The sequence below is a fragment of the Mesoplodon bidens genome, assembly GCF_964165515.1.
Source record: "Mesoplodon bidens genome assembly, chromosome: 7".
Lineage (NCBI taxonomy): Eukaryota > Metazoa > Chordata > Mammalia > Artiodactyla > Ziphiidae > Mesoplodon > Mesoplodon bidens.
Genome location: NC_138164.1, coordinates 18,887,194 through 18,908,441, shown reverse-complemented (window position 1 = coordinate 18,908,441; position 21,248 = coordinate 18,887,194). Strand labels below are relative to the sequence as shown.

Sequence of the window (21,248 nt, the reverse complement as noted above, 5' to 3'; positions counted from 1 at the left end):
AGATTGTTGGACTTTTTTCAATGAAATTATTTTACTTTTAAGCATCCAGGAAAGTAAGACATCTGCAGAAATATGGATTTCTGGTATAATTTCTTTTATTCAGATTTCCCATTATGTGTGCATGCACCAAGGAACAGGCAGATGGGCAGGGGGCTAGAAGGAAAGGACGGGAGTGCAGGCTTTCCAGAATCTCACGAGGCAGGACTGTTGCAGCTGCAACGCCTGCCGGCCAGACTTTGGCTTCCATTTTAGATGTGCCAACCAAATCGTCTTGGGGGCCTTGGTTGTCCTTCTCAAGCCAATCTTGGCACATAGGCTAGGCTGCTCGGGTAAACTGAGTCCCATTTTCTGTTTGGGATGCACCCAAGTTCCCATAGTGCTCTCCGGAGCCTCCTTGCAAGTCGGTACCTAAAGCGAGACTCAGACATTGGCCCAGAGAGCAGAGAGCTGTGAGGCTGGTCACAGACAGTGATGGCCTGGTCTCCCGGCCCGCCCAGCCCCGGGCCTGACGCTGTCCCTCCCCTCCTGGCAGACCCTGGACGGGCACATGGTGGTGCGCAGCCATGCCCGCGTGTCGTCCCTGACCCTGAAGAGCATCCAGTACACAGACGCTGGGGAGTATATCTGCACCGCCAGCAACACCATCGGCCAGGACTCCCAGTCCGTGTACCTCGAAGTGCAATGTGAGGAAAACGGTGGGAAGACGGGGCAGGGAGGGCCGTGCAGGGTCAGGATGGCAGAGGGAAACAGCTGCCAGGGCCCGGCCCATGGTGGTTGGCCCCTGGCCATTTCAAAGCTGTGTCCCCAAGGCACCCGTTCACGCCATCCCCCGGCTTCTTACAAGTCTGCGTGTCTCCCTGTGCAGCTCATGGGAAGTGACCCTGATCTCTGCTGTCCCCCAGGACCAGCTCGGCCTCAAGGCGTGACCAGCTTCCTGGTGCCAGGAGACGGAGTGGGGGGAGGGGTCGCGATGGTGGCAGTCTTCCTGAGAGCTGTTGTCCCTCTTTGCAGATGCCCCCAAGCTTCAGGGCCCTGTGGCTGTGTACACTTGGGAGGGCAACCAGGTGAACATCACCTGCGAGGTGTTTGCCTACCCCGGGGCCACAATCTCGTGGTTCCGAGATGGTCAGCTGCTGCCAAGCTCCAACTACAGCAACATCAAGATCTACAACACCCCGTCCGCCAGCTACCTGGAGGTGAGACATGGGGGCAGCGGGCGGGGTGGAGGAGACACCGCTTGAGAATGGGCAGGCTGCTAGATACAGCTGACATCTTCTCACTTGCTTCTCTGGCACGTCCTGAGCAGGGGAGCCACTGGCTGAGGAAGAAAGTGAGCCTCGGCCCTCTTTCTCTCCCCGCAGCTAGATTGGGGCCTGGGAGGTAGAGTGTACCTCTCCCACGATCCCCTTTTCTGTTCTCTCTGGGTTAAGGCTGGGCTGCAGCTTTACTGATTCTATTCTCTACTAATTTGAGTTCAGTAAATAAGGATCTGAGGTGGGGGCCATTCCGTGGGACGCTCGTAACTCAAGAGCTCCTTCTTTCTAAAGGTGACCCCGGACTCTGAAAATGATTTTGGAAACTATAACTGTACCGCAGTGAACCGCATCGGACAGGAGTCTTTGGAATTCATCCTTGTCCAAGCAGGTGAGCATCCCTTATGGCTGCACCACCCTCACCCTTGCCGGCCCTTTTCGTGACCTTCTGTGAGGACAGTAGCGTGGGAAGAAGAGGGGGTGAGGGTCAGGAGGCTGGGAGCTCTGGGGGCTTTGAGGATCTGGACATGGGACACGTTGGGAAAGAATTGCATGATGAGGTGGACCAGGGGGAGACAGGATATAGGCGACAAGATTCCCAAGAGTTGAAGGAAATGAGAGAGATGCGTTTCATGATTGGGAGTTACCTCCTGGGCCAAATCAGGCTCACCTGAGTCTCCATATATGTCCTTTCCACAGACACCCCATCATCACCATCCATCGACCAGGTGGAACCATATTCTAGCACAGCACAGGTACAATTTGATGAGCCAGAGGCCACAGGCGGGGTGCCCATCCTCAAATACAAGGCTGAGTGGAGAGCCATAGACGAGGAAGTGTGGCATTCCAAGTGGTATGATGCCAAAGAAGGTAAGTTGCAGGGTCCCGGTTTACTTTAGAATGATGGCTCTGGGCACATGCTCACCCCTTGCGTTCACCGGATGCTGGCACCCTGACTGCCCATTTGGGTAGGGTGCACACCACTCCCCAATACTGAGAGAGGCCAGGTGCCACCACCTGCCGTCCTGTTGCTGTTCCTATGCTGCAACACCATCACCGGCCCCCAGACTTAGGGTGTGGTCACATCTTATGTAAGTTATTGGTCTTCTGCCCCCTGGTACTTCAGAACCTGGTTCTCCTGGCCGTGCCAGGATAGATGAGGCCAGCTTAGCCACATGCAAGCGGAAGCCCTGCTTAGGTGCTGAGCACAACCAGAGGAGTCCAGTCCACCCCTGCTCTGCATATTTGGGTTCCATGTGCTTCAGGTTCTCTGCTCTCACCCATCCAGTCCTGCTTGGGTCTATTCAGGGACTGCCCTGTAATCAACCAAATAAGCAGAGCCAGCAAGACAGGTCTGCTCTGAAGTCAATCCTATGATATATTTCCAAACCACACATTTGAAAACTAACCCTTGGATGACTGCAATTTGAAGTCTCTGAGCTCGGATCATCTTTCCCTGAGGACTGAATATATTTATGTCTAGCTCTCCCTTTGGAGTATAATTGGAATAACTCAGTGAAGTAGGTTTTGTTTCTGTAGAAATTTTTAATCCTGGAAATAAGGGTAGAATTGGGAATGGGCTAGGACACGGTGTCATAGCAATTCAGTGACACCTTCCAACCCAGTTTTACTGAGCATTCATCCTGCCAGGAAGCTCCTATCACTCCTTCAGCTTTCGGGAGGGCTGGGAGGACTTTCTGGGTAATCGGGATTAGAGCTAGAAGAAAATGATCCTTTACCTTCCTGACTTCCGCCCTGAAACCTCATACCAAATCTGTGGCCTTTTTTTTTTTCTAGTTAACTTTTTTATTGTGGTAAAATATATTTAACATAAAATGTATTATTTTAACCATTTTTAAGTGTACAGTTCGGTGGCATTAAATACATTTACGTTGTTGTGCAACCATCACCACTGTCCATCTCCAGAACTTTTTCATCATCCTAAGCTCAATACCCATTAAACAATAACTCCCCATTCCCTACTTCCCCCAGCCCCTGGAAACCACCATTCTACTTTCTATATAGTTGACTAGTAATAGTCTCTGTATAGTTGACTCTTCTAGGTACTTCATGTAAGTGGAATAATACAGCATGTGTCCTTTTATGTCTGGCTTATTTCACTTAGCAAAGTGTCCTCAAGGTTCATCCATGTAGTGTGTGTCAGAATGTCATTCCTTTTTAAAGCTAGATAATATTCCATTGTATGTATCGACCACATTCTGTTTATCCATTCATCTGTCAGCAGACACTTGGGTTGTTTCCACATTTTGGCTGTTGTGAACAATGCTGCTGTGAACATGAGTGTACAAATACCTATTCCAGTCCTTGCTTTCAGTTCTTTTGCACATATATCCACAAGTGGAATTGCTGGATCAAATGATAATGCTATGTTTCATTTTGGGGAGACCTGCCCTGCTGTTTTCCATAGCAGCTACACCACTTCACCAACAGGCTTTTCCTCCTTTGTGATCCTTTTCGTATTTTCATGACAGCCAGCATGGAGGGCATCGTCACCATCGTGGGCCTAAAGCCCGAGACAATGTACGCGGTCCGGCTGGCGGCCCTCAATGGCAAGGGTCTGGGCGAGATCAGCGCAGCCTCCGAGTTCAAGACGCAGCCAGTCCGTAAGTAAAGCCAGCTGCCCAGACTCTTCCCCTTGGGGGCAGGGGGAGCTGTGAGCGGGCCCATCCATTGTTCAGATGACAGCTTTTTGTCTTTCAGACCCCTCTGCTCATGGTGGTCCCACCTCCTAGTTCTCTCACCCTCGGTGATGGCTGATACCCAGTCCCTTTGTCCTCACTTTCTTTTTTTTTTTTTTTTTTTGCGGTACGCGGGCCTCTCACTGCTGTGGTCTCTCCCATTGCGGAGCACAGGCTCCGGACGCGCAGGCTCAGCGGCCATGGCTCACGGGCCCAGCCGCTCCGCGGCCTGTGGGATCTTCCCAGACCGGGACACAAACCCGCGTCCCCGCATCGGCAGGAGGACTCTCAATCACTGTGCCACCAGGGAAGCCCCTGTCCTCACTTTCTTGAAGGGCTTGGTGACACCATCATAGCAGCTGGTCCAGCTTGTTAGAATAACAGCCAGCAAGGAAAACCACTAACACATATTCTTAAAGACAATAGGAAGTATCACAGCAGCGTGGTAGGGAGGGATTTGGGTAGATTTGCTTTTTGTCACCAGGGCCCTAAGCACGTGGTGACCTGAAGGAAGACAGTAAAGGCAGTGACAGTTGACATAATTAGTTGTGGGATTTTTGATGCAGCAGAGATACTCAGTTATAGGAAAACGGAGCCTGCTGTAGGGTATATGAGCAGCAGCAAAACCCCAACAAGGCCAAAGGGAAAAACACGGCCTCTGATGTTCCTGCTCCTCCTCCCTTCCCACACCCAGAGCACAGTCGGGGTCTCCCTGGTCAAGGCCTCTTTCAGGAGTCGCTTCTTCCTGATCCCATTCAGGGTTGCAGCTCTGTTTGTCTCCATCACTCCCTGTTTCCTTAAACCAGGCATGCCGTACTTTTCCCTCCCTTCGCACACATAGCCAGGCTCCGGGTGAGCCCTGGTCTAGTCCTATCTATCCACAGACTGGAGTTCCTGCCCTGGGAGAATGGTGAGTCCATCCTGGTGAAGAAGATGCTGTAGCACAGACTCCCCCAGTGGTCACGGAGCTCCCTGGGCCCTCTCTGACTCCTGGGATTAAAAAGCACATGGGGGAATCCTTTGCTTTCTTCTCTCTGAAGCCGGGGGCCTGGGAAGTGATCCCCTTACCTCTTCCCAGAAGTCGAAAACCTGTCTCATCTTCCTCGTACAGGAATTGCTTCTTTCTGGATTTGAAGTAATTTGATAATTTTGAGTTTCCAGCTCCGTGTGTTCTGCGGATCCTATTCATTTCTTTTACATCTTATTTTTTTTTCTTGGGTCTGTCTCTTGTCTTTTCTTTTCGTCTGTGTTCCATCCATGGGATATGCAGATAGCCCTCTTCCACGTAAGTGCCTCTTCATACCTCATTACCTGTTTCTATAGCGTTAACATCTGCTAGTTCTAGTTTTTAATTTAGTTCTGGTCCCTTTTGTCCCCTAGAGGCTGAAGTAGATGATATCGTCCGGGCCCTAACCACACTGACCTTAGTCTAGTTGTGCTCTTGTTAATGTCCGTAGGTTACTCCAAGAGGCTAACACTCGTCTTGTTTTAGAGCATGCAATTTTTGTGTCTTTTGAAATTGTGTTTATTTATTAATTTCTGTGTGTGACGATTACCCTGTGGCAACATTTTGCTGAGCCAAGCGTGGCGGAGGTGTGCAGAGTGTCTCTGAATAACAGGCTATTGCACCATCTCACCTTTAGCCGGGTTGCCAGAAAAGTGACCACAGCCTCACCAGGCCTCTGTTCAAAGTCCCTTCATGGGCACAAGAACCTGGAAGGATTTTCACATTTGCTTTCAGGAGGTGAAAGAACTGAGCTCACTGCCTCTCCCTTTTCTGTCTGGCAGGATGGTAGCTGGAAGGTTCTAGGGAGAATGGGTAGGGGAACCTCGTGCAGCAGCAGCTGCGGTTGTAAAGAGCAGCATGAACTTGGGTTCAAATCATGGGTACATGCATCCTGCAGGGGAGTTAAACCCCCAGTTCTGGTCAACTCTGTTCTCTAGCACTAGGTACTTGCAACGTGGATTTCCATGTTTGGGAAAACTGACCAGCTACTTAGTAGCTCTACTGCCAAGAATGCAGAAAGAGGGTGATTCTCCCCAGGAAGGACACCCTAGTTGTGTAAGCTGTAAATAGTGGATCTGGGAGCAGCGGTAACAAGAAGCACACCTGCTGCTCCGGGAACCGAACTGTGGTCTGGTCTCAGCCTGCATAGATGCCCCCCAAACTTTGCATCCACTGAGGCTCAGCTTCTTCCCAGGCTGAGCTCAGAATGGTGGAGGGAAGTCTTAAGCTGCACACTCTTTTCATAAAAAGCTCCTAGCTCCTGAAAGGCACTCAGGGAAGCTTATCTTTTTGAAATTTATTCAGAAATACTGCAGCAACAGCAGAAACTAAGCAGCTCAGTGTAGGTGTTCTGAGATTTCGAGCAAGTGCTAACTCTACTCTCTCAGCAGAGTTGGTTCCTGAATGAACCAGTTCTGGAAGGATTCAGAATCGTGTGTTGGGTGGAGCTGACGGCTAGGACTGACAGCTGTGTGCTCTGGGCTGGCAGCTCAGCTCTGCCCTGAGTGCATTCAGAAGGCACGAGGGCACCTTCCTCCTGGATCTTTGACCTGGTCTTCGGGTGTCCTCTCCTCTGGATTTAGCAGTGAACGAAGGCCAGCTTAGTCATATGATAGAGAGGAAGGCTAGGGTCAGGCCTCCTTCTGAGTGTCTAACCAGTAACGGGGCTTTGAGTACTGACTCGGAGGAACTGGGTCTTGAAATTCAAGGGTCATAAGCGGTTTTCATTCACTGCCAGCCCAGCCTTTGTTAGGGTGAGAATTTTTATAGAGAATTTTTTTTTGTTTTAAAAGCCAACATTTAATTTTTTTAGAAAAGGAGACCTCTAGATTTTATTGTTTGTTGTCTGCCAGTATGAAGATGGATAATTAACCAAGATTCCAAGAAGTCCTTTGGAAAATGGTGGGGTCAGTTCTCTATTCCAAGTCAATCATGATACAGCAGCAGGCATTGCTAGTGTCATGAAAGGTCAGTTTTCTCAATCACCTAATAAAGGTATGGTTTAAAGAATTAAAAAGCAAACTTCTTTTAGATAAAGAGAATATGGCACAGTTTTAGAGTTGAACGTGCCTTTTTCAAGGGCTTGAGTGGAGTAAGAGAATATTATGCTCTCACTAAAGTTGGTTCTTATGGACTTTGCTTGCACCCTCATAGCCTTCCTAGAGTTGCTGAAGTGAGGATGTTTGCCCAAGGTGTATCCTGTCATGCCTAGAGCCATCCTGAGAAAAGGTTACAGTTGGAAGGAAGATGCCAACGTTTGCCACTGCCAGAACAAACCCCAGATATTGCTGCTAGAAAATGAGGATAAGTTTTAGGAAGGACCTTCTCTGAGTTCTCACTCCCATTCCTTGAAAGACACAAAGCCTGTCTGAACTTGAACAAGATCAGCCATCCATTTAGCTGTGGGCTTACACCGAGCCCAGGAACCAGGGGTGTTGGTTTCTGAAGCTGGCTTATCTTGCCCACGAACAGTGCATTCCCCTGCTGTGATGTCGGGGTGCAGGTGCACAGCCTGCTCCTGTAGCACTGGAGGTAGGCGCTGGGTACACCCTACCTCCAAGGAGGAGACAGTATAGGGTCAGCAGGGGCTGGCACCCGGGACAGAGTCAATGCTGCCGGCCCCTCCGGGTTGGGAGGCGTAGGGGAGAGCCATTCCTCAGCACTTGAAGTTTGTTGAAATGTCCCAATATTAGTGTTGCTCTCATGGTTCCTTCATAGACAACTCCACATTTGGGGGCATGAATATGTCAAAACAGGGATGTGCAGGTGAAACTAGCCAATATCTCAAGGACTCCTGCTTCGGAGCGGCCCGATTTGAAAGCCAGGCTTACCTGTTGGGAGGTCCCTTTGTTTCTGGGAAGGCAAAGGAAGCTGTGGCTCCAGTGGGACAAACGGAATTCCAACCTGGGAAAAAGTCCCTGTTTCATGTATTTTTAGGCCAGGTGTCTGCGTGCTGTCACGAAACTCTTAGGTGGAAAGCTCACAACCTCTGTTTGCCCTGAGAGGGGCTGCTTCCCTCTCAGAGCTGCTAAAGCCCTAAAGAAATGATGTAACAATTTATTATGACTCTCTCCTCCACGAATGAAGCACACATCTTCAGAATCTCATTGTCTGAATGTTACCTCTTCATTTGCTTCTGTACCGTGAAGCGACATAGACAATTTCTTTCCGGGTATAAAGGTTATAAGTGTGTCTCTACTTTTTAAAAGAGGCATCTTGAGACTTTTTTGCTTTCACAGTTTTGCCCCCTAGATGGCACATGGCAAGTATACGTTAAAGCACTGTAATCTATTGTGGTTAAAGCACACAAAACCCTATCCCTTTGCCAGAATGATATGGGCAATCATGCAAACAATTCAAGCCAATAAATAAATAAATAAAAAGGAAAAAAGGAGAGAGAGGTACACTTTTACCAGAACTAACCAGGCTATCAAGTCATGATGAGTTAGTAGCCTGTCTTGCTCTGATTCCAGTGACATGGTACTCGATGGTTTAATGAGGCACCCTCATCTGGAAGGTACGAGAAGGACAAAGCCATGCGTGTCAACGCAATGTTGGAGATACAGTGATGTTTTTCCAAATTTTTATACAGCTCTCAAAGGGGACTATGTTTTGTGATTGCTGATGGGACAACTTCTGAATATTGGCCAATGAAAAACTAAAGATCCATTCAGTGTCCCAAATGTCTCGGATGCACCATTTTAAAGGTTCTCCATGCAGAAAGTTGGCTAGCATTACCTTGGTGAGTCCTGGCCCCTCGAACATTCCCTTTCTCTCGAGGGCAAGAATACCACTCGATGTTAATTTGCTTTGCCCTCTGTGCACACAGCAGCAGCCAGAGCATCACATTTCATAGGGTTTGGAGGGCAGCAGTGGCTGTCATACCCTCCAGATGCCAAGCCATCCCTACCTCGCCCAGTCACAAACATTAAGGAGGATAGTTGTTTCTGTTTCATTGGGACCTTGAAATCAGAGAGGGAGGCACACAGGTTCTGCTATAAATACGTGCCATCCACGTAGGTATATGTCTATATATATATACACATGAAGAGGTAGGTAATGGCAAAACCAAAGTGCTTTTCCCCTTTTCTGCTGGTTCACCTTAAGCTGGGGTCCAAGTTCCCTTCCCTCCTGACACCTGATCCTATGGAGACAGCTGGTCTTGCGGCACTGGCTCTCTGTTTTCAGGCAGGGTTGGGGGCCTCTGCAGCTGTTCCTGGCCCAGTCCCTTACCTGAACGGCAGGGCCTGGCAGGCGCACAGGCTCAGGGCTTGAAGTCAGAGAAGCCCTGCTCTCTGCTGGGCCGCCGGCCACCTGTTCTCACGCATGGGGTTCTCCTTCCCACTTATAACTTGCTTCAGCTTCTCTTACTGACACCCCCGGGTTGCCTCTTCCATTTTTCCCTTCAGTATCTGTGTGCCTCGATGATCTTTTTTTTTTTTATCTTTTTTTTTCACCTTCATTTTTCTTTCCTCAGCGGCTCCTGCTAGCTCTTCCACCCCTGTTCCATTGTCTCATCCGGATAGTGAGTATCATTTTCTTCATCCATCTCTCTGCAGGTTGCTTGCTCTCTGCCAGCCACAGTGGGTCTGCCTCACATTACCTCCCTTACCAGGTGATAATTCCACTCTGTTGGTGGAAAGCAGCACCGGGTTTTAGAGAAGCAGATGAGAAGTAGGCACAGGTCCCCTCAGATTCATGGGGGACAGCTCTCCCCACAAGAGGAGGCGAGTGGGAAGCGTGGCTCTGGACAGAAAACCCTGCAGACAGGCTCCCTGAGGCTGTGGCAGCCCCAGCCCTGTCCTCGGGATTCATAGTGGGCTGATTATTTGGAGAAGCCAAAGGAATTTCCCAAGAAAAATGTCTATTCTGCAGGGTCATTAGAAATGTTTGGGTCATTGTGTTTTCACCCTTCATTTTAACTGGCATAGTTGGATTCAGACATTGAAATTAGATAGTGAGGTCTGTAGCTTTTGCTTTCTCCATAAATGCATATATTTCTCGTAAATACTTGCGGGAAAAGAAGCAGTGTCTGCTTGCATATGTGCCTGGCTGTAGGCCCTTAGGCACATTATTGAGCCCTTTACCAGGGAGCCTTGTTTTTTCTTCTCTATAAAACACGAGAAGTCATCGTGCCCCCGCCCCCGGCAAATAACAACAAACCTGGCATTTATCAAGCTGTTTGCCCACCTAGGAGCAGTGCCAGTAAGCCAGCCGTGGTGTCGCCAGTCTCAGGCTTTGTCACCCTGCCTGAGCCTCACTCGTTTACCACCTTATTTTATTCGGCTGCCCTGCCCTTTTGTTCCCCTGAGTCCCCGGGTGTAGGGAGAGCTCCGGGCCTCCCACTGTCCGGAGTTATGAACCCAGCACTCCAAAGGGAAAGAGCAGAGTGAGACAAGCTGCTGAGCGAGACCCGGGTGTCACGCCAGCATGTGCGCAGAGCAGCAGACAGTGCAGCCGGTGGGGCTGCCCGGCTGACCCTAGCCCCTTGGTGCCTCAGAAGCCCTGCACCTTGGGTGGAGCCTCGGGAGTGATTCAAGCCCCAAGCTCAGAGCCCTGTGTGGCATCTACTTGACTTGGAAGCAAGCCCTCCCACCCCACGCACTGCTTTCCAGGCAGTGGACTGTAGCAGCAGGAATTCAGGTTTGGGGACCAGGTTCAAATACCGCTCCACTACTCCTGTATGTAGCTCCATGACCTTGAATGAGTCACCCCACCTCTCCAAACCTCACACTTCTTATCTCCCAAAGGAAGGATAGATTCTACCTACTCTGTAGGTATTGATGATAATTAAAGATTAAGTATGAAAGACACAGAACACAGTGCCCAACACGTAGTAGCTGGAATTCATAGTAAGAACAACTGAGAGTTATGTTACTTCTTGCTGCGTGAGAATAATTTGTCAGCAAAATCACTGATGATCTCTTTAAAATACCTACATTCATATTGATAAATCAGGGAAGAAGGAAATGAGAGAATACCTGCTTCACCATCTCTTTTTTTCTTTATAATAATGCCTTAATATATACACACACACATAGATATGTGTTTATGAATTTAATTTATCTCCGTTCCCTCTTTCACCTTTCTGTGCCCTTTCCATCCTTCATGTTTCCATAGCAACCTGGCCTCTTCCTGCCCTTACCAGCACCAAACCATCTAGTGAGTACAGAGCTTAGCTGCCCAGGGCCAGACTGCTGCTTGTGGCAGAGCCGACTTCTGGGTCACAGTGCTGTCCCTGGTTCCCCGCCGAGTGCTCAAAGCAACAGTTGTGCATGCACGGAGGCTCCTTGCTTGGTGTGGGTCCCTAAGCATGCTGTCTGCCTGGCCAAGAGAGCAGACCCAGTGTCACCAAAAGAACCGGGGTGATTCTTGAAGAAAAACTCTGTGCACAAGGGGACTTTTCCAAATTTACCCACAAGTTAAAAAACCAGAAAATGATTAGAGAAATGCTGAGGAGACAAAAGGAGAGCATCTCGTCCCAGCTTTCATTGTCTCTCCCCCTCCGACACACACACACACACACACACACACACACACACACACACACACACAGAGGCTAAAGTAGCATAGCTAAAAGACTGAGAACAAGGAGGGAAGGAATAGAAGCTGGCTGCCCCGGGGAAAGGGAGAGGGTGAGGAAGGAGGGAGCCCCTGCTCCCTGACAGCGCGCCCTCCTTTGCCTCCTGCAGAGTGTGGCAGTGTGTGCCCTGAGCACGCGGGGAAGGAGAAGGGCTTCTAGCCTCCCTCGTGCTAGAAAAATTATGGCCTCAAAAAGCATAACCAGGCTCTGTCAAGTTTGTGTGCTGAAAGTCTAGATGAAAGTTCTGGAATTCATCTCCTGATGGCCAAACTGTACCATCTTTCCCATCACGGAAAACGTTACACTTCATCACAATCTGTAACATGTTCCAAGCTAGTCTTTATAACGCTCTAATGACGTGGGCTTGTGTGTTAGGCCTTAAACTCCCTGACAAGTCAACTGGAACGTGTGTGTGTGTGTGTGTGTCTACAGCTGTGTGCGAGGTTTAGATTGTATAATACTTCTGAGTGCACAGGAAAAATGACGTGCGTCCCATTAAGGGTAGTCAGAGCAGAAGGCAGAAAGCAAGAATGCCAAGTACAGCTCCCGCTCCACTCCTTGGGCCAGGGTTTCTGATACATAATTGAACAGAGAAGAAAAGAGTTTCTGCGTGTTGCACGGAGTGGTTCCCTTTTCTACTTCAGAGCATAGCTGAGGCTCCGCTTTCTTGGTGTTCTCTGCGTGTGCGTGCTGCAGTGAATTTTAATTCCTGACGCTTTTGAGGTTACATTTTGTGAGCAGAGCAGGCGACAATGAGCTGCGCTCACATGGGTTTAATTCAGGTGATGGGTTTCTCTGCATTTGGAAAAGGAATGAAATTAACAGCACCCTTTCATCTGTTAACAATGCTACTCTGGTCCTTTGCCGCTTGAGTGCAGTGTGTGTGCCGTGCAGAGCATAGCGGGAAAAGGCTACGCAATTCATTTGCACAACTTGGGTCATATTTAAGGTGTCTCACTGTAGGTTGGTCTTCTCTGGAAGGAAAACCATCTTGGATCCAGATTTTTCCTTAAGGGAGGAATTAGGTGTCTCTCCCCTGACATAGGTTTAATTTTTAAACATCAGGCATTTCTTCCCACAGGTAAAATGATGAGCAGTGACATCCAAAGAGAAGAAAGTTTGAGTCTTCTTTATTTTGAACCACTTGACTACTGACCCAAATTGTAGGTCCCAGTGGATCCTGGGATAAAGGAAAGACAGTCACAATTGGGCAGCAGCGTGTATTTAGCATGAACATATTTCTCAACTGTAAGGCAGAATGGAGCACGTGTGAATTGCAGTGAAACTAACAGCAGAGTAGCTGGAAGCATCCAAAAATCCATCAATCTTCTGTCAGTCAGGAGGGTTGAATATAAATGATGTTTTTTATTTTTGCTTCTGTGTGTGTGTATTGATTCATTTATAATTGTGAATGAATGAAGGTGGCCTAAGTCAAATCAAAGGAGAAACTGCTCAGTTGTCTATAATCCCTGCAGGCACCCTTGGTTGGAACATGCCAGACCCTGTGCAGTGTTGGACAGTGAGAAGCAAACACTCTTATCAGCTCACAGTGGCAAGGGACTGTGTCACTTGGTTGAAACATTTCTCTCGAATCAGTTTTAAACACTGGTGTGCTTTGGGCAGAAAGGTATCTTCACCTTCCTTCTTTGCCCTCCTTCTCTCTTAGCGGCAACGGGTAATAGCCAAAATGCCCCTTAGCCTGTGCAAGTTAAGGTGGGCAACCCAAAAGGCCTTTTGTTGAAGCAGAATCACCCAGTAACAAATCAGATGTAAATATAACATAGGACAAAAAGGAGTATAGGCAAATGCAAACAAGAAAGCTGTTTTTTTCATTGTAAAAATCAAACTCGTGTCTTATCCATTCACCACAAGTCTAAAGAGATAACTGTATCCACAAATGCCCGAACATGTGTTTAATGTCAAATTCTTAGCTCATAGAGCCAGGGGTTCAGTGTCTGCTGTTTAGTGTTGACAGAGCCATGGTCTCAACCTCCGGAAGGAAACCTATTCCCTTCTGCACTGGCCTCTTTTTTTTATTATTATTTTGTTAGAATCTTTATTATACTACTTCATCATTCTTTACTTAACTGTTTTTTTCATTGAAGTATAGTTGCTGTACAATATTATATAAGTTACAGGTATACAATATAGTGATTCACAATTTTTAAAGGTTATACTTCATTTATAGCTATTATAAAATATTGGCTATATTCCCTGTGTTGTATAATCTATCCTTGTAGCTTATTTTAAACCAAATAGTTTGTACCTCTTCCCCACTGGTACCCATTGTGCTCAGTGAAATAAGTCAGACAGAGAAAGACAAATACTGTATGATGTCACTTATATGTGGAGTCTAAAAACTACAACAAACTAGTGAATCTAACAGAAAAGAAGCAGACTCACAGATGGAGAGAACAAAATGCTGGCCTCTTCTTTTATATGTGTCTTGATTGGGGTTATCTCATGGTGGCCCCTAAGATAACATGGGTAGACGAATACGGCAGTGAGATGAGATCCCTGGCCACCTCCTCTGCCTGCATCCTCCGACCCTCGCTCATCCCACACCTGCCTCCTCATTGCACCAAAGGAAACGTGAAATGACTCCTTAATGTAATGTAATATTTTGTTCTTCCAGGGCACACGGTCTGCGCCTTAAAAATCATGGGACTCTTCCTTCATGACCATGCTCTGTTTCATTGCCCTTGTTTTCCAAGGATGCCGAGACATTTCTGGAATCTGTGAAGAATAACTTGCCTTGTTCTTCTCCTTCAACAGTCTCCTGGATTGACTTTGGCATCTGGGTCCTGACAGAGACACCTCCCCATTTCAAAACAAGTTTCCATGCTCCTCCTTGACGTGGTATTAATATGCAGTGTTGCAGCTGTAGCTAATGCTTATTGGTGTTGTTAACCAAATGCTCTTTATGATTTGTTAGTCTTCTATTTCCGGGCAGTTTTACTGCCCTTCCAATGTTTCCTATATATGCTGCTAATTTAATTTAATTTCTCCTTTTATTTAGTCTGTGATTTTGTTGTTGATTTTTCTCCCTGCCCATTGTTTACATCAGTTTTTAATTTTTTTGTATTTTCCATGTGATCTCCTCCACTTTCCTTTCAACCAATCATGTGCGTGCGTATCATGTGACTTTGTCATGTGGCTTGCATGGTGCTGATGATGTCGTCCACGCTGGTGAACAGAAGGTAAAACTCTTTGTTCTGATTAGTGAAATAAATCTGGGACCACAGCCTGGCACATAGGGCCCACTCATTTCTTCCTGTCTCGGATTTCCTAAGCAAAGCCATTTGAGAGATTTCCTCTTGTTCTCAGTCAGTGCAAATCCAGAATTCATCATCTTCGTAGCCTTTACATGGCAATTTGATACCATGACAGCCTTCGGTTTAATGGTTTGCTTCAAGAAATTTGGCTACAGTAAAATCACTTTAGCCGTGGTAGAATTTGCACCTTTGAATTTTTACCAGATAGCTCATAAACATTATTTCCCAGAAAGCAATGCTGCAAGTGAGCTTTATAGCATTGTTGTTTAATTTTGTAGTTCTACAAACCACAGCTGCTCTAAAATGTCACATTTCCATAAAAACATAACATTGCTACAGAGAGAAACGTATCAATCCCAAAGGTTGTATTTGCTCAAAACCAATGAGAGAGTTTCATAAACTTCATGCAGATTGAGGAGTTTCTGAAATGAGAGATTTAAGAATTTGGAATTAGAGCAGTTTGGCTGTGATGGCCGAGGTGTCACTTTTCAAGTGACCCACCTCCCACTCCGGGCAGGAGGGAAGAAAAATCAAAGCAAAAGTCACTTGACAATTACCAGGGCTGGAGATCCATGTAATCCAGAAGCACACAATTGACCCTTGCAGCAAAGGCAAAAAAAAAAATTATAGCCTAATTAAGCGCACAGGAGTGACAAAATAATAAGTTAATATTGTGACTGTCACCACCTTTTAAAAACATTTCTTATTTACCATGAAGAGTAAAGGAAGCCTCTGCTCACCACTTCCCCCAGTAAATTCAAACACCCATTCAAACCTACCCTGGGAGTCACATGCGTGACTAACTGAAAATTTGTAGTTCACGTCACAACCTGAGACACACACGGGCTAAACTGATCCCAAAAGCGAAACTAACACCAGTAACCCCCACAGGGCGCCCGTGCATGCGAGGGGTCCCCGGCGACCTCGCTTCTCTGAGAGCTGATTGGGCCACATCCACACGAACGAAACCATCGGCCATTCGTCTCGCACGTGCTCTGTCCCTGGTCTGTCCTGTGTCCCGTGCACCCCACGTGTGTGAGCCCTGTTTGTGCCACCCCTCGCCCTCCGCATTGACCCCCTCTGAGGACTTCAGCTCTCTGGGTGTGGCCTCCGTGCCCCAGTTTAGTCCCATTTACAGCCAGACTCCTGGACAGGGTCTTGGATGGGAGGCATCCTTGTTCCCAAAAGGAGATGTTTAACATTTACATCGTATGAAATAAAGGAGGGATGTCCCCAAAGCAGGAAACCTCTATAGTGCTAAAAACTTGGACTCAGCTTAAAAAATTATCTTAATCTGTGAGTCTTAGGGCAGAAGAAAGAACATTGGGAACCTATGATTGTATAAACTCCAAGTCCCACACACACAAAAATGTGGTTTCATTATTTCCCTGAGGGAGACAAGCTCTTTTCAGACTTGGGGTGACTGCCCAGAGGCTGAACCTTTCCCCTGACAGCTGAAGTGTAAGCAGATATTGGGTTGAAACCCCTTAGTTTCTTCTGTAAAACCAAGTTGGGTCATTTCTGTGCAATGCTGTGATTCAGAATGAAGCGCAAGGTAGAAGCTCATTCACACCTCTGAGAAGAGATCTCTTGCAGACACTTTAAGCAAGGCTAGAAGTGTTTGAAGGTGTTTCCCACAGTTGCCCTAGAATCACGCCTTAGCAGTGGTCTTGGCTGTCAGTAGAAAATTTGGCCAGTACTAAAAAATCACCTCGGGTGCCTGTGGAATTCCGAAGCGTGATCAAACCACCCCTCTCCTGCCATTTGCAAGGGGGCAGGCAGAGGACGGTTACTCAGATGAGCAACAAGCAGCAGGAAATGGCCTTTAATAATAAAATTGAAGAGAGTGGAGAGGCTGGAGCAAATAAAATTGACAGAGGAGAAAAATAAATCTTAGTTAGGGATGGCTTCTCTGGGCATTAGTAAGGGTTTCAGGTGAGCTAAGCCTCATGAAGAGGGTTTAAGTGAACAGTGGGTTGGTTGTATGCCCACAATAGATTAAATCCAGTGTCCACTACCCTCTGCCCTCCCCGCCCCCCCCGCAAAATTGCCTACGATGTGATTAACGTATGCCAGGTGTCTGTGCACCTCCAGTTTCCATCCAGAAGAAGGGAGGTGAACACAGGCATTGAGCACCGCCCAGGGCCACTTGGTCCCTAAGCCCACAGAGCTCTGCAGGGAGGGGTCCATGGCAGGGAAGCTCAGACACCTGACCCAAGGGCACAGGCATGGGTTTGTTGGAAGTGTAAATTTGAGCGCCTGGTGCCAAAGTTTATTTCTGGTATCATGACATCACAAAGCTGCGGGTCCCGCTTCCTCCATGCCTCCATCAGCTACCGAGGACTCTGCATAACTGGGACGCCCTTCCCAGCAGCATGCATGTGATGAGATGCCCCCTGCACCCCCCTGTTCGTGTGCTGCATGTTTGAGCATGGATCCCTCCCCACCCATTTATAATGATCTTTTTTTCTTTAGCTACTGACACTGACTTGTACTAGGAAATGCTGATTCTGATGAACTAAACTCTTTAACACCCACTCTTCCTTCTTAGATCGAAAACATCACTAACCATCCCTTCCACCGCCCCCTCCTTTATTTTTTACAGCTGTGTGTCTGGATTGCCACGGTCTTTGGCAGGTCGACATAGACTTTTCACCAGGGGTTCTGCTCTAATTGCCTTTATTCCTAAGGATTCCCAGCACTGGTGGTTACCAGGATAGAAAGCTAGCGTGTAGGGACCAAGGCAGTGATGTATATCAGCCCGAATCCTGTGGGCAGGGACCTCGGGGTTCAGAAAGTGCCCATTTCCCTAGGGTTTACCAGTATGAGGGCTAAAACCTCCCAGGAGCCTCATACTTTTAATAACGAATCTCACGCTCATGAAATAGTGTTGGAGATGTTCACGCACCCACCTTGTGACCTCGGAGGCAGGAGCCAAGTTAATTGTTGGTGACGCCAGTTATTTCTGTCTTAACTTCCTCAGCCTGGATCAGCCCCCATAACCACAAGCCATACCTTCGTGGTCGTATTTTCTTTTTAGGATGATAAAACAAAGATAATTGATCAATGAACCTGTTGGTGTTTTCATGACACCCACGAGAAGGGAATTGGTACTTTTGTGGTTCGGTCTGTCGGAGTTCATTTGTTGCTGTTTAACTCGTCCCCGGTGCTGCCAGGCCTCCCCCACCAGCATGCACTCCCATTCACAATTCCCAAGAAAACTCACGCTGGGAAGATTTGTGTACTGGATGCCTCCATGAGCCTGGCCACAGAGAGCCAAGCATCCTTTCTCTGTAGAAGTGGGGGACCTGGCCACGCCCATACCCGCTTGTTCTGTACCCCAGCACTCCCCAGAGCCAGGGACTAGGATGGCAAAAAGTCAGGTCATGCTAGCCCAGCAAATCCTTAACAGTTAAGAGACAAGTGCTCAGGAGAAAAAGAACGCTTTACTCCAAAGGCCTGATTTGGGGGAGCGATGCTCGAGACAAATGGATGCCAGTCCAAGCACTGCGGGCTGCTGTTTGGGAGTACTGGAAAACCACCTTAGACTAGAATAGCCAGGTAGGCTGCCAAAGCGGCATCAGGGAGATGTTGAGGGTCCAGGAGTGTGTGTGGCATAGGTCACATTCGTCTGTTTGACATTAGGGCTAAGAGGTTGGTCTGAGGAAGGAGAGTTGGTGGTCTAATAACTAAGTCCTGATTCCCTTTGGTAATTTGCTGATCCCATAAGGACCGATCAAGCTTCGAACTTCTTGATGTAATTTTAAATGTTCTTGAATTGGGAACATCAAACAAGCGTCATATCAGAACAGCTTAATCATACGTTTTGGACTTTTTAGAACAGTTTCAAATTGCTTATAAGAAATAATCAGGGCTTCCCTGGTGGTGCAGTGGTTGAGAGTCCGCCTGCCGATGCAGGGGACGCGGGTTCGTGCCCCGGTCCGGGAAGATCCCACATGCCGCGGAGCGGCTGGGCCCGTGAGCCATGGCCGCTGAGCCTGCGCGTCCGGAGCCTGTGCTCCGCAACGGGAGAGGCCACAACAGTGAGAGGCCCGCGTACAGCACAAAAAAAAAAAAAAAAAAAAAAAAAAAAAAGAAATAATCAGTAAAGGGGAACAGGCATTAGGAGAAACAGAACAAACAGTATTTTTAATGCCAGGCAATCCTTTTTGGTAGTAAAAGATTCTAATGCAGGCTCTACAACCATCATCATCACTGGGTTCTTCTCAGATGCACCAAACCCTGTGTGGGTCCTGATGGGAGAGAAAACAAAGTGGGTGAAGACAGAACCCAGGTCCAGCCTGTCTCAGCCTATTGGCCCCTCAGCATTTCATTCAGAACACACAACTCTTGGTCCTTGGGCTTTTTGAGTGAGAAGTAGAATATTGTTTTCCTTCCAGAATTCATAGTTGCTGTTCAAAGGCCCTGGGTTTGCTAGAATTTTTGTTGTGGAATTCAGATATCCAGCAGTAGTTTTCTGATCCCAGGGCTTCTGCTGACGAGGAGAAAGACATGAAGCTGACTCTGATTTTAGGGCCAGTAGCACCATAATTACAAAGAAGAACCTGCAATCTACATGGCCAGAAATACACATTTCAATTATGGTTTCTAAGGGGAATTTATAGGACCTGCCAGTAATACTTTTGACTGTATGCGGTCTCTCTGGTACATTCTTTTTTTTTTTTTCTTGCGTACACAATTTACATTCTTCTAGAAAATACCAGAACTGCTTGATATTTCATATTTGTTATTGACAAGGTTTATTTTTACGAATACCACTGTTTTAGTCTTTACATAAAATATTTAGGGGAAAAAATTTGACTCATGGCTGAAGCTAAACTCAGAAGGTATAATTAACCCTAGGGGTTTTCTTGAAGCCACCTGCCGATTGCTGCTGAATTGCAAACCAACATTTACAAATAATTACAATATTGGTTTTGCTGAAATTACCCATAATGATTTCAATCAGAGCAGCCATCTCAGAACAGAGTGTACGCTGGGACCCTCTAAATAATTTCCTCTCTTAATGTGTTCAATAAAGCAGCAAGCCTCCTGAATGCCAGGCCCGTTTCTTTGGTGTCAGCCCCCTCCCTCCTCAGGCGTGACTGGAACATTCTTTCTGCAGAGAGCTTAGGAAATCATTTCTTTAACCCCATTTCTAATCTTTAAAAAAATTGGCTGTCAATAAACATTTGAGTAAGACAATTGATTAAACAAATATTGCTCTTTCCACATCTGTATGTACTTAACAACAAGTTGCATGGCCATAACGTTGGTCCAGATCTCTATGATATTAATTGAATAGGATCATCCTTTGGAAATACTGTCATAGGAAGTGTTAGATTTCTGTACAAGGGCCCCACCATGCAAAAAATTGAATAATACTTGAATAACTAAGTTATTTCATTTGGCAAACAAAATCTTGTCTTAATCACCTTTGAAACTCGAAAGCCTAATGGACTACCCAGTACTTAGTATGTACTGAATGTGCATTTGATGAATACATTATCTTTAAAGTACTCTAAATGATATGATATAAAATACTCTAAATTCTATGAGAAAGCAATACACATCAGAGTTACGTGGTAGTCACTCAGCTAAAATGGTGGCAAATTATAGTGTTCTAACGTCTATAAATGTTAGAATTATGTTCGAACTGTGGTATAATTTTTAGTGGTTGCTCTGTGATTCCTGCTATATTTTTTTTGAAACAAATCCAAAAATAGGACAGCACCTTCATCGGGGCTCTTGGTTTTTGCAGGGATTCCTTGGCTAGATTTTTGTTCATATGTCTTTGAAGACTCTTGGGGTCTGTTTTTCAAAGACAGGAATTTTTTGAGATAACTTTTTTTAAATTGTAGAAAAAATGAGCTTCTCTGTGCCTAAGTGCTATGGAATTGTTGATCTTGCGGTGCATCTCCCTAAAATTGACTGAACATCCTAGATTTGGGGTTCTGTGTTTTACAGCATCATGAAAATAGCCAAGGTGTTCTTGACAGCTCATCCTAGCCCAGTGACTGTCACAGTGTCATGGTGATATCAGAGTGAGGAGAAGCCCTCGGCAGCATCTAGTATTTTGCAAATGTGGAGACTGAGGCAGTGACCTAGCCAAGGCACTAGACCCCCTGAGCTCCACTGTGGCATCCTTAGCATTCAGTTCTAAAGGGAGCTTCACAACATTGGAGAAAGCCCCTCTTCTAAGTAGACACTCCCCCCAAAGCAGGGTTCAGTGTTTTGCGGTATTGATTCAGCCTTGGAGAGCCATATGGCTCAAATCTGAGAGAAAATAGTAAGGAAGGTACAGACAGAGCAGCCCCGGTGGAATAATCTCTATCTCCCTTCCTAGGAGGCCTCTGGGGAAGGGCAAGGTCCTTGCCTGGTGGGTGTATTGGAAGGACCACTGATGCCACCTCCTTCCCTGCTTCTTAAGGC

At 47.0% G+C, this 21,248-nt stretch overlaps 1 protein-coding gene across 10 annotated transcripts in view; it reads left to right on the top strand.

Annotated features, from left to right (window-relative positions):
* Positions 1-21,248, top strand: part of NCAM1 (neural cell adhesion molecule 1) — a 327,301-nt gene that overhangs the window by 285,131 nt on the left and 20,922 nt on the right. For 8 of the 10 annotated variants that reach the window (XM_081241441.1, XM_081241440.1, XM_081241444.1 and 5 more), the window contains 5 exons: positions 533-683; positions 1,012-1,196; positions 1,548-1,644; positions 1,953-2,123; positions 3,746-3,877. In XM_081241441.1, coding sequence (XP_081097567.1) covers positions 533-683; positions 1,012-1,196; positions 1,548-1,644; positions 1,953-2,123; positions 3,746-3,877 — 736 coding nt within the window. Of the gene's footprint in view, positions 1-532; positions 684-1,011; positions 1,197-1,547; positions 1,645-1,952; positions 2,124-3,745; positions 3,878-9,435; positions 9,484-11,078; positions 11,121-21,248 lie in introns of all 10 variants that reach the window. The other 2 variants (XM_081241445.1, XM_081241437.1) reach the window with 1 other exon arrangement.